A 15867-nucleotide genomic window follows, 5' to 3' on the forward strand; every position below is an offset into this window, starting at 1 on the left:
AGAGCTGTACTCACTATTCTGCTGGTGCAGTCACTGTGTACATACATTACATTACTGATCCTGAGTTACCTCCTGTATTACACTCCAGAGCTGCACTCACTATTCTGCTGGTGCAGTCCCTGTGTACATACATTACATTACTGACCCTGAATTACCTCCTGTATTATACTGCAGAGCTGCACTCACTATTCTGCTGGTGCAGTCCCTGTGTACATACATTACATTACTGATCCTGAGTTACCGCCTGTATTATACTTCAGAACTTCAGAGCTGCACTCACTATTCTGCTGGTGCAGTCACTGTGTACATACATTACTGATCCTGAGTTACCTCCTGTATTATACTCCAGAGCTGCACTCACTATTCTGCTGGTGCAGTCACTGTGTACATTCATTACATTACTGATCCTGACTTACCTCCTGTATTATACTGCAGAGCTGCACTCACTATTCTGCTGGTGTGGTCACTGTGTACATACATATTATCCTCCAGAGCTGCACTCCATATTGGATGAATATACTGTGATTTTCTGCAGACATCTCTGGAGTCACACGTTACATTGCACAGATTTCTGCTTTTTTACCTTTATTATTTCTCAGTGTTGGATCCTTTATATATAATTGCAGTTTTTACATTTTATGTCAGTACTTTTCTAGCTGTAAACACTCTGTCACCCAATAGTAAATGATGGAGTAATGTGTCGGCATTGGTGACAATGGATGGATTGGCATCGGTGATGGTGGATAGATCAGCATCAGTAATGATGGATTGTTCAAAATCAGTGATAATGGAAGGGTCAGCATCGGTTATGGATGATGGGCCGGCATTGGTGATGTTGGATGGATCGGCATTCATGATGATGGATTGTTCAGCATCAGTGACGATGGAAGGGTCGGCATCTATGATAGTGAATATGTTGTCATCGGTGATGATGGATGGGTCGGCATCGGTGATGGTGGATGGGTCGGCATCGGTTATGGAGGATGGGTCGGCATCGATGATGGAGGATGGGTCGGCATCAGTGATGTTGGATGGATCGGCATTCGTGATGATGGATTGTTCAGCATCAGTGACGATAGAAGGGTCGGCATCAGTGATGATGGATGGGTCGGCATCGGTGATGGTGGATGGGTCGGCATTCGTGATGATGGATTGTTCGGCATCAGTGATGATGCATGGGTTGGCATCAGTGATGATGGATGTGTTAGCATCAGTGATGATAGATGGTTTAGCATCAGTGACGATGGATGGATCGGCATCAGTGACGATGGATGGATCGGCATCAGTGATAGTGGATGGGTCGGCATCAGTGATAGTGAATGGGTCGGCATCGGTAATAGTGGATGGGTTGGCATCGGTGATGATGGATGGGTTGGCATTGGTCATGGTGGATGGATTGGCATCAATGACGATGGAATGTTTGGCATCGGTGTTGGTGGATGGGTGGGCATCAGTGATGATAAATGTGTTAGCATTGGTGATGATGGAGGGGTCGGCATCGGTCATGATGGAATCCGTGTTGTCAGGAGCCATCGGGCTTCTCCTGCTCAGTCTTCTGAATGGTGCTCGGTTTTGGCTCAATGTCACTTTGTTGCGTCTCCACCGAGTCATGTCCTTCAGTCGACCTTTCATCCTCCTCCTTGAAGACGGACTGCAGGGCTTGTGTGGTGGAAACGCTTGTCTTCCACCTCCCCACAATGATGTAGATGTAGGGATTGATGGTGGAATTGATGGCAGAACACAGAGAAATCATTATGTAGCTGAGGATCCTTATCTTTCCGGCAGGGATGAAGCCAAAGACGGCCAAGAGTCTGACCATGGTGGCTGGAAGCAGAGAAATGAGGAAAGTGATGACTGCAGAGACAACCACCACGTACAGCTTCAAGGGTCGGCATCGAATGGAGGTCTTCTGAATCTCTATGAGAAGGACCACACTGGAGCAGATCATGGCCAGAGTCACCATCAGAAATATGACCGATACCACTATGTAGACAGTGGACCTGTGCTCAGGGATGAGGAACCTCTCCAGGACAGTTATCAGGACCGACACCATCCAGATAACCCCACACAATATGGCCGACAAGTGCTCCGGCCGACGACACTTGTACCACATGGGAAAGCAAACGGAGAGACATCGCTCAATGCAAAGAGTGGCCAGAAAGAACAGGCTGGAATTAAAGCCAAAGCTGTGCAGGAACTCGCCAAACACGGAGAATATGTTCATACTCTGCGCTGAGGAGGGCACGCCATTATACAAGCACAGGAGGTACAAGGAGACCATGCAGCAGCAGAACAGGTAGATGAAGTCCGCCAAGGCCAAATTCAGGATGTACATGGTGGACTGGTTCAGCTTGATGCGGAAACCCAGAAGCCATATTGTGAGGACATTGCCCACCAGACCCACCAGGCAGACGAGAACCGTCACCAGGCAGATGGTGATCGGGACGGTAAGCAGGGACAGGTCTGGCCCTGAGGCCTGGGCCGGTGAGTTCGTATCGTTGGCTGAGGAGTTGAGGGACATTATTGTCTCCAATTCTCAGAGGCCGGGAACGTCCATTCTCCTGAAAAACAGAAAAGACACAAATCCATTAAGAAAAAGCCGCACAATGGAGTCTTTCCCATTTCCCCTTCCCCGTCTGCTATTTAGTGCTCTCCATTGTGTCGGATGACCAGTGCTTCGTAACTACAACCATTAAGCTGATTTTTAAGACTCAGCATCAATTTCAGAGTCAAGACAATGTGCAGTGTGCACAAGGTAAGGATCCCCCTTTATTTGGAAATTCACAAGACATACATGCGATTTGCTTATTTGTGGCCAAGTCCCATGTAGCAAGTTTCCTGCTTTGTTGACTACACTATTGAGAAAAACGTATGAGAAGCTAGATGACATGTGAGTTGGAGACAGAGGGAATCCTGACAGTGTGCACATTGCGCACTCACAATTCTGTAATCTCTCGTCACATGGAGTAAAGGCCACTTTACACACAGAGATAAATCTTTGGCAGATCTGTGGTTGCAGTGAAATCATGGACATATTGTTCCATTTGTACACAGCCACAAACCTGGCACTGATTGTCCACAATTTCACTGCAACCACAGATCTGCCGCAGATTTATCTCTGTGTGCAAAGTGGCCTTAACTGCAGTCAAGTATGAAATTTGTATTAAGACCAAAAGACCCTTTAAGTTCTGCCTACAGGACACATTTTCAGGATTTTTACAGTATTGCTCAGGTGTTTTCTCCCATCTGTCCCTGCAGTGCTGGTGTTTCCTTCTCTTGAGGTGTGCTGATGGACGCCCTCTTGTAGGATGTCAGCCTTTGGCTTCCATTTCTGACTGGACTCTGGTGACTCGTCATGAGGTGACAATTTCAGAAAGTCACCATGTGCGCCACCCGATGCCTAATTTATAGAGGAAAGTGCCGAAGAACGAAAGTTCTGAAGGTCTGAACGTGGACGACCATCAACACAATGGACAAGAAGGCTCCGGAGTCCCCAGGAGAGATTGGGAGTTCTGTAGTCCCCAGGAGAGGTCGGGAGCTCCGGAGTCTCCAGGAGAGGTCGGGAGCTGCGGCGTTCCCAGGAAAGATCGGGAGCTCCGGAGCCCCCAGGAGAGATCGGGAGCTCCGGAGTCCCCAGGAGAGGTGGGGATCTCCGGAGTCCCCAGGAGAGATCGGGAGCTGTGGCGTTCCCAGGAGAGGTCGGTAGCTGCGGCGCTCCCAGGAGAGATTGGGAGCTGCGGCGTTCCCAGGAGAGATCAGGAGCTGCAGCGTTCCCAGGAGAGATCGAGAGCTCCAGAGTCCCCAGGAGAAATCGGTAGCTCCGTAGTCCCCAGGAGAGATCGGGAGCTATGGCGTTCCCAGGAGAGATTGGGAGCTGCGGTGTTCCCAGGAGAGGTCGGGAGCTGCTGCATTCCCAGGAGAGGTCGAGAGCTGTGGCACTCCCAGGGAAGATCGGGAGCTGTGGCGCTCCCAGGAGAGATCGGGAGCTGTGGCGCTCCCAGGAGAGGTCGGGAGCTGTGGCATTCCCAGGAGAGGTCGGGAGCTGTGGCGCTCCCAGGAGAGGTCGGGAGCTGTGGCGCTCTCAGGAGAGGTCGGGAGCTCCGGAACTCCCAGGAGAGGTCGGGAGTTGCGGCACTCCCAGGAGAGGTCGGGTGCTGCGGCATTCCCAGGAGAGATCGGGAGCTCTGGAGCCCCCAGGAGAGATCGGGAGCTGGGCGTTCCCAGGAGAGGTTGGGAGCTGCGGTGCTCCCAGGGGAGGTCGGGAGCTGTGCCGCTACCAGGAGAGATCGGGAGTTCCGGAGTCCACAGGAGAAGTCGGGAGCTGCGGCGTTCCCAGGAGAGATGGGGAGCTGTGGCGTTCCCAGGAGAGATCGGAGCTCCGGAGTCCCCAGGAGAGGTCGGGAGCTGCGGCGCTCCCAGGAGAGATCAGGAGCTGCGGCGTTCCCAGGAGAGGTCGGGAGCAGTGGCGCTTCCAGGAGAGATCGGTGTGACGGGGTGTACAGCAGAGCAAGAAGGGACAACAGGCCAAGGAACAATCCAAAGGGCTTTATTGGAACCACAAAGATAAAGCACCAAACATAAATATAGATCTTTAAAGTCTGCAAGGAGTCCACAACAAAACAAATGATCCAGGGGCACCGCCTGGTATTCCGATGCCAGGGAAAATAGGGCAATGGTCCTTATATGAGTTCCTTGAGTCCAACAGGTGAACAACAAAATACAATCCCACGTGGCCACTGATCTCCAGTCTGTAACTGTCCATACACAGGCTCTAGGATCCAGCCTTAGCTATTCCCTCCCAGAGGATCAATCTTCTTTCTTCAAGTTTCACACAGACTGACTGAATCTCCCAGGTAAGCAGAGTTTACACTAGTTGGACTCTAGGCCCACCTCCCCCTACTCCCAGGGATGGAAGTGCCTCAAGAGGCTACAACCTTGCACTATAGGGGGTGATTACCTACAACAATAGAAATGGACACAGAACTAGTTCAAATAAGACAATGAACCAAGCTTGAAATAGGAATCTGTACAGCAAGATACACCTCCCCCATATCCCACCATCACAACCTGTCCCCCCTTTTTAATAAGTGAGTATGCCACGAGGTCTACACAGACCTCTGGCCATCTCACTTACGTCCATGTTGCTCAGCTGTGAATAGTCTATGGTTCTTCTGGCTGGGACAGTCCATCAGCATTCTGGTGTTGGCTTCCACACTTGTATTGGATGGAAAAGCTGTAGGTAATCCCTTGTAGGGTGATAGGGTTGGAAGGACAAGGTTCCTTTTGTGTCCTCCCTCACTCAAACTCGGCTTTCTGCACCCACAAATCGGCATTGTATATCTCCCACATCATTGCCTAGGAGAATGTCTGCAGGAAGGCCGCTCATCACACCGATTATGCATTGTTTTGCCCCAAAGCCATAATCCAGGGTTACACTTGCTCTTGGAATATATCTCTGGGTACCTCCAGCCAATTCAATGGCAATTCCTGGTCCCTTTTGAATTGCTTCTGGTTGAGTTACTCGGGGATCTGCTATGGTGAGAAAAGCCCCAGTGTCACGAAAGCCAACAACTTTTTGGCCATCCAGCACAACCTCCTGTAGATGTTTATGCCGAAGATCATAAGAACGAGTGGCTGTGGCTCGCACCCCATAGACTCCTGGTAGGGAAGTCAACATATCAGGGTCACTTGGCAAATCATCAGGGCCTGAATCCAGCTCTTCTCCTGCTGAGGGTGTCTGTAGATAATGGACAGGCAAAGGTGGTCTGCAGCTGTTCTGCCTCTGAACACCTGGACAGTGAGCTTGCAGATGACCAGGCTGCCCACATTGATAACATCTGCGCTGCGTCTCACTCCTTCCAGTTTGCCTTCTGGAGAAGTAGATAGGAGACCTTGGTGACTGATAGGGAGGTGCAGGTGCAGGAGGTGGTTGTCGATTTGGAGGATGACTCCACGGGATAGATGGCCATGTGGCCCGCAGATGCCCAGGATGCCCACAGCTATAACATCTTCGCTCTTCTACTTTCTCTCCTTGTCGCATTCCAGAAAATGTGGTAGAAACAACTGGAGGCACGTACACACGGGTATCCACATGAGGTGGTGATCTAGGAGGTCGAGGAACATTGGGCACTGAAGGACAAGGAACCTCTGGTGTTGGGGAACTGGTCATTTTTGCTCCCTCTGATAGCAGCTTCTTCCATTGAGGCTTGATAGTGAGCACCTCATCAGCTAGAGCTGCAGCTTCCTCCACAGTGGCTGGTCTCCTTTCACGCACCCATTCCCGGATCTCAGCGGGGCACTTGAAGTAAAACTGCTCTTTTAGGAGGACCTGGAGGACGGTCTCCAAGGTTAAGGCCTCCTCTGCCTCCAGCCAACGATGCCACAGATGTTTGAGTTTGTGGGCATACATCTTGAAAGACACTTCATCATCACATGCTAAAGTACGGAACTGAGTCCTGTAAGTGTCTGGCGTTACAGCATAATGTTCTAGAATAGTCTGTTTAATATCCGCATACTCACAATTCCACCGAGGGTCCATAGCTCTATAGGCTGCGGCAGCTCCACCCTCTAAGAGCCCAACCAGATGCCGGACACGCTCCCTTTCTGGGACTTCCATTAATCGACACTGATGCTCAAAGTCCTGGAAGAAGCCCTCAATGTCACCAGCAGCCTCATTAAACTGATTGAAGTCTTTGCGGGACACTCTGGGAAGTTCCCTCATGGTGGGTGCTGGGGTTACAGTCTGTCTGGAACCTCTCGCGGCTTCCACAGCGAGCTGCTTATCCAGCAATGCCATCTCCTCCATCCTGCGCTCCTTCTCTTTAGCTCCACGCATGACCTCCATCTTATATTCTATGGTGGTCTCCTCTCCCAGCAAGGCCATCTCCTCCTCGTACCACACAACCCATTGACTTTTTTGGGTATTTACCTCCGGCTGCCGTCTTTCTTCCGTTTGCTGGGAGGATCCTTCCTCAGCGCCATTTTGCGAGCAAACTCCTTCCAACGCCTCAATCAGCTGCTCCTTGGAGAGTCCCTTGTAGCTGACTCCCAGTTCAAGGGCCTTTGTTTGTAGGTTCACCGCAGTCCAGTTCTTGTACTCTGAGGTTCTGGTTCCAGCTGTTGATGGGCTGTTGTCCTCCATTCCTTCTGCTCTGATTCCACTGCTGCCACCAGTTTGTGACGGGGTGTACAGCAGAGCAAGGAGAGACAACAGACCAAGGAACAATCCAAAGGGCTTTATTGGAACCACAAAGATAAAGCACCAAACATAAATATAGATCCTTAAAGTCTGCAAGGAGTCCACAACAAAACAAAAGATCCAGGGGCACCGCCTGGTATTCCGATGCCAGGGAAAATAGGGCAATGGTCCTTATATGAGTTCCTTGAGTCCAACAGGTGAACAACAAAATACAATCCCACGTGGCCACTGATCTCCAGTCTGTAACTGTCCATACACCGGCTCTAGGATCCAGCCTCAGCTATTCCCTCCCAGAGGATCAATCTTCTTTCTTCAAGTTTCACACAGACTGACTGAATCTCCCAGGTAAGCAGAGAGTTTACACTAGTTGGACTCTAGGCCCACCTCCCCCTACTCCCAGGGATGGAAGTGCCTCAAGAGGCTACAACCTTGCACTATAGGGGGTGATTACCTACAACAATAGAAATGTACACAGAAGTAGTTCAAATAAGACAATGAACCAAGCTTGAAATAGGAATCTGTACAGCAAGATACACCTCCCCCATATCCCACCATCACAATCGGGAGCTGTGGCGTTCCCAGGAGAGGTCGGGAGCTGCGGCATTCCCAAGAGAGATCGGGAGCTATGGCGCTCCCAGGAGAGATCGGGAGCTGTGGCGCTCCCAGGGGAGGTCGGGAGCTGTGGCACTCCCAGGAGAGATCGGGAGCTGTGGCGCTCCCAGGAGAGGTCGGAAGCTGTGGCGTTCCCAGGAGAGGTTGGGAGCTGCGGCGTTCCCAGGAGAGGTTGGGAGCTCCGGAGCCCCCAGGAGAGGTCGGGAGCTGCGTCACTCCCAGGAGAGGTCGAGAGCTGTGGCGCTCCCAGGAGAGGTTGGGAACTGTGGCACTCCTAGGAGAGATCGGGAGCTGTGGCGCTCCCAGGAGAGGTCGGGAGCTGTGGTATTCCCAGGAGAGTTCCAGAGCTCTGGAACCCCCAGGAGAGGTCGGGAGTTGCGGCACTCCCAGGAGAGGTCGAGAGCTGCAGCGCTCCCTGGAGAGATCGGGAGCTGCGGCGCTACCAGGAGAGGTCGGGAGCTGTGGCGTTCCCAGGAGAGATCGGAGCTCCGGAGTCCCCAGGAGAGATCAGGAGCTGCGACGTTCCCTGGAGAGATCGGGAGCTGCGGCACTACCAGGAGAGGTCGGGAGCTCCGGAGTCCTCAGGAGAGGTCGGGAGCTTCGGAGTCCCCAGGAGAGTTTGGGAGCTGCGGTGCTACCAGGAGAGGTTGGGAGCTGTCACATTCCCAGGGAGAGGTCGGGAGCTCCGGAGTCCCCAGGAGAGGTCGGGAGCTGTGGCGTCCCCAGGAGAGGTCGGGAGCTGCAGAGTTCTCAGGAGAGATCGGGAGCTGTAGCGCTCCCAGGAGAGATCGGGAGCTGTGGCGCTTCCAGGAGAGATCGGGAGCTTTGGCGCTCCCAGGAGAAATCGGGAGCTGTGGCGCTCCCAGGAGAGGTCGGGAGCTGTGGCGCTCCCAGGAGAGGTCGGGAGCTGTGGCGTTACCAGGAGAGGTCGAGAGCTCCGGAGCCCCCAGGAGAGGTCGGGAGCTGAGGCACTCCCAGGAGAGGTCGAGAGCTGTGGCGCTCCCAGGAGAGGTCGGGAGCTGAGGCACTCCCAGGAGAGGTCGAGAGCTGTGGCGCTCCCAGGAGAGGTCGGGAGCTGTGGCGCTCCCAGGAGAGGTCGGGAGCTGTGGTGCTCCCAGGAGAGATCGGGAGCTGCGGTGTTCCCAGGAGAGGTCCAGAGCTCCGGAACCCCCAGGAGAGGTCAGGAGTTGCGGCACTCCCAGGAGAGGTCGAGAGCTGCAGCGCTCCCTGGAGAGATCGGGAGCTGCGGCGCTACCAGGAGAGGTCGGGAGCTGTGGCGTTCCCAGGAGAGATCGGAGCTCCGGAGTCCCCAGGAGAGATCAGGAGCTGCGACGTTCCCTGGAGAGATCGGGAGCTGCGGCACTACCAGGAGAGGTCGGGAGCTCCGGAGTCCTCAGGAGAGGTCGGGAGCTTCGGAGTCCCCAGGAGAGTTTGGGAGCTGCGGTGCTACCAGGAGAGGTTGGGAGCTGTCACATTCCCAGGGAGAGGTCGGGAGCTGCAGAGTTCTCAGGAGAGATCGGGAGCTGTAGCGCTCCCAGGAGAGATCGGGAGCTGTGGCGCTTCCAGGAGAGATCGGGAGCTTTGGCGCTCCCAGGAGAAATCGGGAGCTGTGCCGCTCCCAGGAGAGGTCGGGAGCTGTGGCGCTCCCAGGAGAGGTCGGGAGCTGTGGCGTTACCAGGAGAGGTCGAGAGCTCCGGAGCCCCCAGGAGAGGTCGGGAGCTGAGGCACTCCCAGGAGAGGTCGGGAGCTGCGGCGTTCTTAGGAGAGGTCGGGAGCTCCGGAGTCCCCAGGAGAGATCAGGAGCTGCGACGTTCCCTGGAGAGATCGGGAGCTGCGGCACTACCAGGAGAGGTCGGGAGCTCCGGAGTCCTCAGGAGAGGTCGGGAGCTTCGGAGTCCCCAGGAGAGTTTGGGAGCTGCGGTGCTACCAGGAGAGGTTGGGAGCTGTCACATTCCCAGGGAGAGGTCGGGAGCTCCGGAGTCCCCAGGAGAGGTCGGGAGCTGTGGCGTCCCCAGGAGAGGTCGGGAGCTGCAGAGTTCTCAGGAGAGATCGGGAGCTGTAGCGCTCCCAGGAGAGATCGGGAGCTGTGGCGCTTCCAGGAGAGATCGGGAGCTTTGGCGCTCCCAGGAGAAATCGGGAGCTGTGGCGCTCCCAGGAGAGGTCGGGAGCTGTGGCGCTCCCAGGAGAGGTCGGGAGCTGTGGCACTCCCAGGAGAGATCGGGAGCTGCGGCGTTCTTAGGAGAGGTCGGGAGCTGCGGTGCTCCCAGGAGAGGTCGGGAGCTGCGGTGCTCCCAGGAGAGGTCGGGAGCTGCGACGCTCCCAGGAGAGATCGGGAGCTGTGACGCTCCCAGGAGAGATCGGGAGCTGTGGCGCTCCCAGGAGAGGTCGGGAGCTGTGGCGCTCCCAGGAGAGGTCGGTAGCTGTGGCGCTCCCAGGAGAGGTCGGGAGCTGTGGCGCTCCCAGGAGAGATCGGGAGCTGTGGCGTTACCAGGAGAGGTCGAGAGCTCCGGAGCCCCCAGGAGAGGTCGGGAGCTGAGGCACTCCCAGGAGAGGTCGAGAGCTGTGGCGCTCCCAGGAGAGGTCGGGAGCTGTGGCGCTCCCAGGAGAGGTCGGGAGCTGTGGTGCTCCCAGGAGAGATCGGGAGCTGCGGTGTTCCCAGGAGAGGTCCAGAGCTCCGGAACCCCCAGGAGAGGTCGGGAGTTGCGGCACTCCCAGGAGAGGTCGAGAGCTGCAGCGCTCCCTGGAGAGATCGGGAGCTGCGGCGCTACCAGGAGAGGTCGGGAGCTGTGGCGTACCCAGGAGAGATCGGAGCTCCGGAGTCCCCAGGAGAGATCAGGAGCTGCGACGTTCCCTGGAGAGATCGGGAGCTGCGGCGCTACCAAGAGAGGTCGGGAGCTCCGGAGTCCTCAGGAGAGGTCGGGAGCTTCGGAGTCCCCAGGAGAGTTTGGGAGCTGCGGCGCTACCAGGAGAGGTTGGGAGCTGTCGCATTCCCAGGGAGAGGTCGGGAGCTCCGGAGTCCCCAGGAGAGGTCGGGAGCTGTGGCGTCCCCAGGAGAGGTCGGGAGCTGCGGCGTTCCCAGGAGAGGTCGGGAGCTGCGGCGTTCCCAGGAGAGATCGGGAGCTGCAAAGTCCCCAGGAGAGGTCGGGAGCTCCGGAGTCCCTAGGAGAGGTTGGGAGCTCCGGAGTCCCCAGGAGAGGTCGGGAGCTGCGGCGTTCCCAGGAGAGATCGGGAGCTGCGGAGTTCCCAGGAGAGGTCGGGAGCTCTGGAGTCCCCAGCAGAGGTCGGGAGCTCCGGAGTCCCCAGGAGAGGTCGGGAGCTGGGGCGTTCCCAGAAGAGGTCGGGAGCTGCGGCGTTCCCAGGAGAGGTCGGGAGCTGCGGCGTTCCCAGGAGAGGTCGGGAGCTGCGGCGTTCCCAGGAGAGGTCGGGAGCTGCGGAGTCCCCAATGTTTTGTTCATTTATTATAATGAAACACAATTTTTTCGCATGGAATTTGATATAAAGCATATTTCCTGGTCAGTGGCGGCCGGAATTTCAGGATTTCATCAGATTTTCTCATGATTAGTGATTTGCATTTTTGTTTTGGATTAGAGTTTTGGGTTAGTAGGATCTGGGTTAGGATCTCTGGGGTCCGGTGTTTTTTGGTGTTCTCTAAAACAGCTGCACCCCACTTTGACATATTAAAACCCTGACTGGACTATGGCATCTGGGACGGGGACCTGGGTGGGGGCCGAAAAGATTGATCTTGTTCAGATCTTTGTGGAAGGGGTCATTAAGTTCTTCCAGGTCCTAAAAGAAGAGCTAAAGCTCATAAATAATTACCTACAATAGTGAGCTGGCCTTCAACCCTGTGCTACGGGATCTAGTGGATCTCCCATCCCAATTGCAGCCTGCATGGATCCAGTACATTGCCGGGTGATGGTGACCCCGGCAGAGGTAGCATCGATGAATGCTGAGCACTGAGCCCCGACCTTCTGAAGAGCCACACAATGATACGTATAATACGAGCGGCAGAGTCCGACCCTACAGAACCACAGGGGAGTCCCCATCACAGAGGACCCCAGAACTGTCCTGAGCGATTCAATAGGACCGAGGATAAGTTATATTCACTTGTCTCCGGTACCGGGGCCACCATTACTGGTGCAGAGGTTACATTTAGGGACATGATTAATAGGATTAGCTTTACTTTATGGATTATTTTAGTTATGGTTCCTTTTGGAGTTAGGAGGGTAAAGTCTTGGGGTCGTGATTAGTGGGGATAAGGCTCGCTGTGGAGGAAGGACTGGTAGGGTAAAGGTCAGGTCCGGGGTCAGGATGACTGTGATTATGGATTAGTATGGTCAGGGTTCGCTGTGGGTTTACTGCTAGGGGTAAAGGTCAGGTTCGGGGTCAGGATTAGTGGGGTTCAGGGGGAGGATCTGTACAGTTTGGGTTACTTGTGGCTTTATGTCCGGCCATGTCAATGCCATGAGCTCTGTGTAATGAGTACCAATGTCAGCAGATATCTGTGGGTGGTCGGAGATCTGCTGATCCACATCTGCCTGTATCCCACTCCTCAAATATCAGCATCCACCGGATATATATATATACAGTATATAGAGGTGCAGAGCTGCACTTACCTGCGGGGATTGTAGGATGATCCTCAGGACGTCTGCTGAGACGCTCACACTGACATTTCCTCATCACTGCATTCCTGGGCGTATAAAGACTAGTGAGAGCTCCGAAAGACGGATCCACCCAGACAGGAGGAAAACCGGAGATAGAGCTAAGCAACCATGGAAGACAAGCCTGCACCTGGAGGAGTATGGAGATGTGAGAGCGCCAAAAGACGGATCCACCCAGACAGGAGGAAAACCGGAGAAAGAGCACAGCAACCATGAAAGAAAAGCCTGCTCCAGGAGAAGTATGGAAATGTGAGAGCTCCGAAAGACGGATCCACCCAGACTGGAGGAAAACCAGAGACAGAGCACAGCAATCATGGAAGACAAGCCTGCACCAGGAGAAGTATGGAGATATGAGAGCTCCGAAAGATGGATCCACCCAGTCAGGAGGAAAACCAGAGATAGAGCTAAGCAACCATGGAAGACAAGCCTGCACCAGTAGAAGTGTGCAAATGTGAGAGCTCCGAAAGACGGATCCACCCAGACAGGAGGAAAACCAGAGATAGAGCACAGCAACCATGGAAGACAAGCCTGCTCCAGGAGAAGTATGGAGATATGAGAGCTCCAAAAGACGGATCCACCCAGACAGGAGGAAAACCAGAGATAGAGCACAGCAATCATGGAAGACAAGCCTGCTCCAGGAGAAGTATGGCGATATGAGAGCTCCGAAAGATGGATCCACCCAGACAGGAGGAAAACCAGAGATAGAGCACAGCAACCATGGAAGACAAGCCTGCACCAGGAGAAGTATGGAGATGTGAGAGCTCCAAAAGACGGATCCACCCAGACAGGAGGAAAACCAGAGATAGAGCTAAGCAACAATGGAAGACAAGCCTGCTCCAGGAGAAGTATGGAAATGTGAGAGCTCCGAAAGACAGATCCACCCAGACAGGAGGAAAACCAGAGATAGAGCACAGCAACCATGGAAGACAAGCCTGCTCCAGGAGAAGTATGGAGATATGAGAGCTCCGAAAGGCGGATTCACCCAGACAGGAGGAAAACCAGAGATAGAGCTAAGCAACCATGGAAGACAAGGCTGCACCAAAAGGAGTATGGAAATGTAAGAGCTCCGAAAGACGGATCCACCCAGACTGGAGGAAAACCAGAGATAGAGAACAACAACCATGGAAGACAAGCCTTCACCTGGAGGAGTATGGAAATGTGAGAGCTCCAAAAGACGGATCCACCTAGACAGGAGGAAAACCAGAGATAAAGTTAAGCAACCATGGAAGACAAGGCTGCACCAGAAGGAGTATGGAAATGTGAGAGTTCCGAAAGACGGATCCACCCAGACAGGAGGAAAACCAGAGATAGAGCACAGCAACTATGGAAGACAAGCCTGCTCCAGGAGAAGTATGGAGATATGAGAGCTCCGAAAGATGGATCCACCCAGACAGGAGGAAAACCAGAGATAGAGCACAGCAACCATGGAAGACAAGCCTGCACCAGGAGAAGTATGGAGATGTGAGAGCTCCAAAAGACGGATCCACCCAGACAGGAGGAAAACCAGAGATAGAGCACAGCAACCATGGAAGACAAGCCTGCTCCAGGAGAAGTATGGAGATATGAGAGCTCCGAAAGGCGGATTCACCCAGACAGGAGGAAAACCAGAGATAGAGCTAAGCAACAATGGAAGACAAGCCTGCTCCAGGAGAAGTATGGAAATGTGAGAGCTCTGAAAGACGGATCCACCCAGATAGGAGGAAAACCAGAGATAGAGCACAGCAACCATGGAAGACAAGTCTGCTCCAGAAGAAGTATGGAGTTATGAGAGCTCTGAAAGACGGATCCACCCAGACAGGAGGAAAACCAGAGATAGAGCACAGCAACCATGGAAGACAAGCCTGCTCCAGGAGAAGTATGGAGATATGAGAGCTCCAAAAGACGGATCCACCCAGACAGGAAGAAAACCAGAGATAGAGCACAGCAACCATGGAAGACAAGCCTGCTCCAGGAGAAGTATGGAGATATGAGAGCTCCAAAAGACGGATCCACCCAGACAGGAGGAAAACCAGAGATAGAGCACAGCAACCATGGAAGACAAGCCTGCTCCAGAAGAAGTATGGAGATATGAGAGCTCCGAAAGACGGATCCACCCAGACAGGAGGAAAACCGGAGATAGAGCTAAGCAACCATGGAAGACAAGTCTGCTCCAGGAAAAGTATGGGGTTATGAGAGCTCTGAAAGACGGATCCACCCAGACAGGAGGAAAACCAGAGATAGAGCTAAGCAACCATGGAAGACAAGGCTGCACCAGAAGGAGTATGGAAATGTGAGAGCTCCGAAAGACGGATCCACCCAGACAGGAGGAAAACCAGAGATAGAGCTAAGCAACCATGGAAGACAAGCCTGCTCCAGGAGAAGTATGGAAATGTGAGAGCTCCAAAAGACGTATCCACCCAGACAGGAGGAAAACTGGAGATAGAGCACAGCAACCATGGAAGACAAGTCTGCTCCAGGAGAAGTATGGAGTTATGAGAGCTCTGAAAGACGGATCCACCCAGACAGGAGGAAAACCAGAGATAGAGCACAGCAACCATGGAAGACAAGCCTGCACCAGGAGAAGTATGGAGATGTGAGAGCTCCAAAAGACGGATCCACCCAGACAGGAGGAAAACCAGAGATAGAGCTAAACAACAATGGAAGACAAGCCTGCTCCAGGAGAAGTATGGAAATGTGAGAGCTCCGAAAGACGGATCCACCCAGACAGGAGGAAAACCAGAGATAGAGCACAGCAACCATGGAAGACAAGCCTGCTCCAGGAGAAGTATGGAGATATGAGAGCTCCGAAAGGCGGATTCACCCAGACAGGAGGAAAACCAGAGATAGAGCTAAGCAACCATGGAAGACAAGGCTGCACCAAAAGGAGTATGGAAATGTAAGAGCTCCGAAAGACGGATCCACCCAGACTGGAGGAAAACCAGAGATAGAGAACAACAACCATGGAAGACAAGCCTTCACCTGGAGGAGTATGGAAATGTGAGAGCTCCAAAAGACGGATCCACCTAGACAGGAGGAAAACCAGAGATAAAGTTAAGCAACCATGGAAGACAAGGCTGCACCAGAAGGAGTATGGAAATGTGAGAGTTCCGAAAGACGGATCCACCCAGACAGGAGGAAAACCAGAGATAGAGCACAGCAACCATGGAAGACAAGCCTGCTCCAGGAGAAGTATGGAGATATGAGAGCTCCGAAAGATGGATCCACCCAGACAGGAGGAAAACCAGAGATAGAGCACAGCAACCATGGAAGACAAGCCTGCACCAGGAGAAGTATGGAGATGTGAGAGCTCCAAAAGACGGATCCACCCAGACAGGACGAAAACCAGAGATAGAGCACAGCAACCATGGAAGACAAGCCTGCTCCAGGAGAAGTATGGAGATATGAGAGCTCCGAAAG

At 53.7% G+C, this 15867-nt stretch overlaps 1 protein-coding gene across 1 annotated transcript; it reads right to left on the bottom strand.

Moving 5' to 3' along the window:
• Positions 1 to 1509: 1509 nt before the first annotated feature.
• On the bottom strand, positions 1510 to 12896 carry LOC142246591 (mas-related G-protein coupled receptor member A-like). The gene is made up of 2 exons (XM_075319659.1): positions 12427 to 12896; positions 1510 to 2561 (listed from the first exon to the last, which is right to left on the bottom strand). The coding sequence occupies exon 2, from the start codon at positions 2519 to 2521 to the stop codon at positions 1523 to 1525; it is 999 nt and encodes a 332-aa protein (XP_075175774.1). The 5' UTR covers positions 2522 to 2561; positions 12427 to 12896; the 3' UTR covers positions 1510 to 1522.
• Between the last annotated feature and the right edge of the window lie 2971 nt (positions 12897 to 15867).

Source organism: Anomaloglossus baeobatrachus, chromosome 7 (assembly GCF_048569485.1).
Source record: "Anomaloglossus baeobatrachus isolate aAnoBae1 chromosome 7, aAnoBae1.hap1, whole genome shotgun sequence".
Classification (NCBI taxonomy): Eukaryota; Metazoa; Chordata; class Amphibia; order Anura; family Aromobatidae; genus Anomaloglossus; species Anomaloglossus baeobatrachus.

Excerpts from the sequence above, each read along its gene's own strand:
- LOC142246591 (XM_075319659.1), bottom strand. The coding sequence starts at position 2,521 with ATGTCCCTCAACTCCTCAGCCAACGATACGAACTCACCGGCCCAGGCC.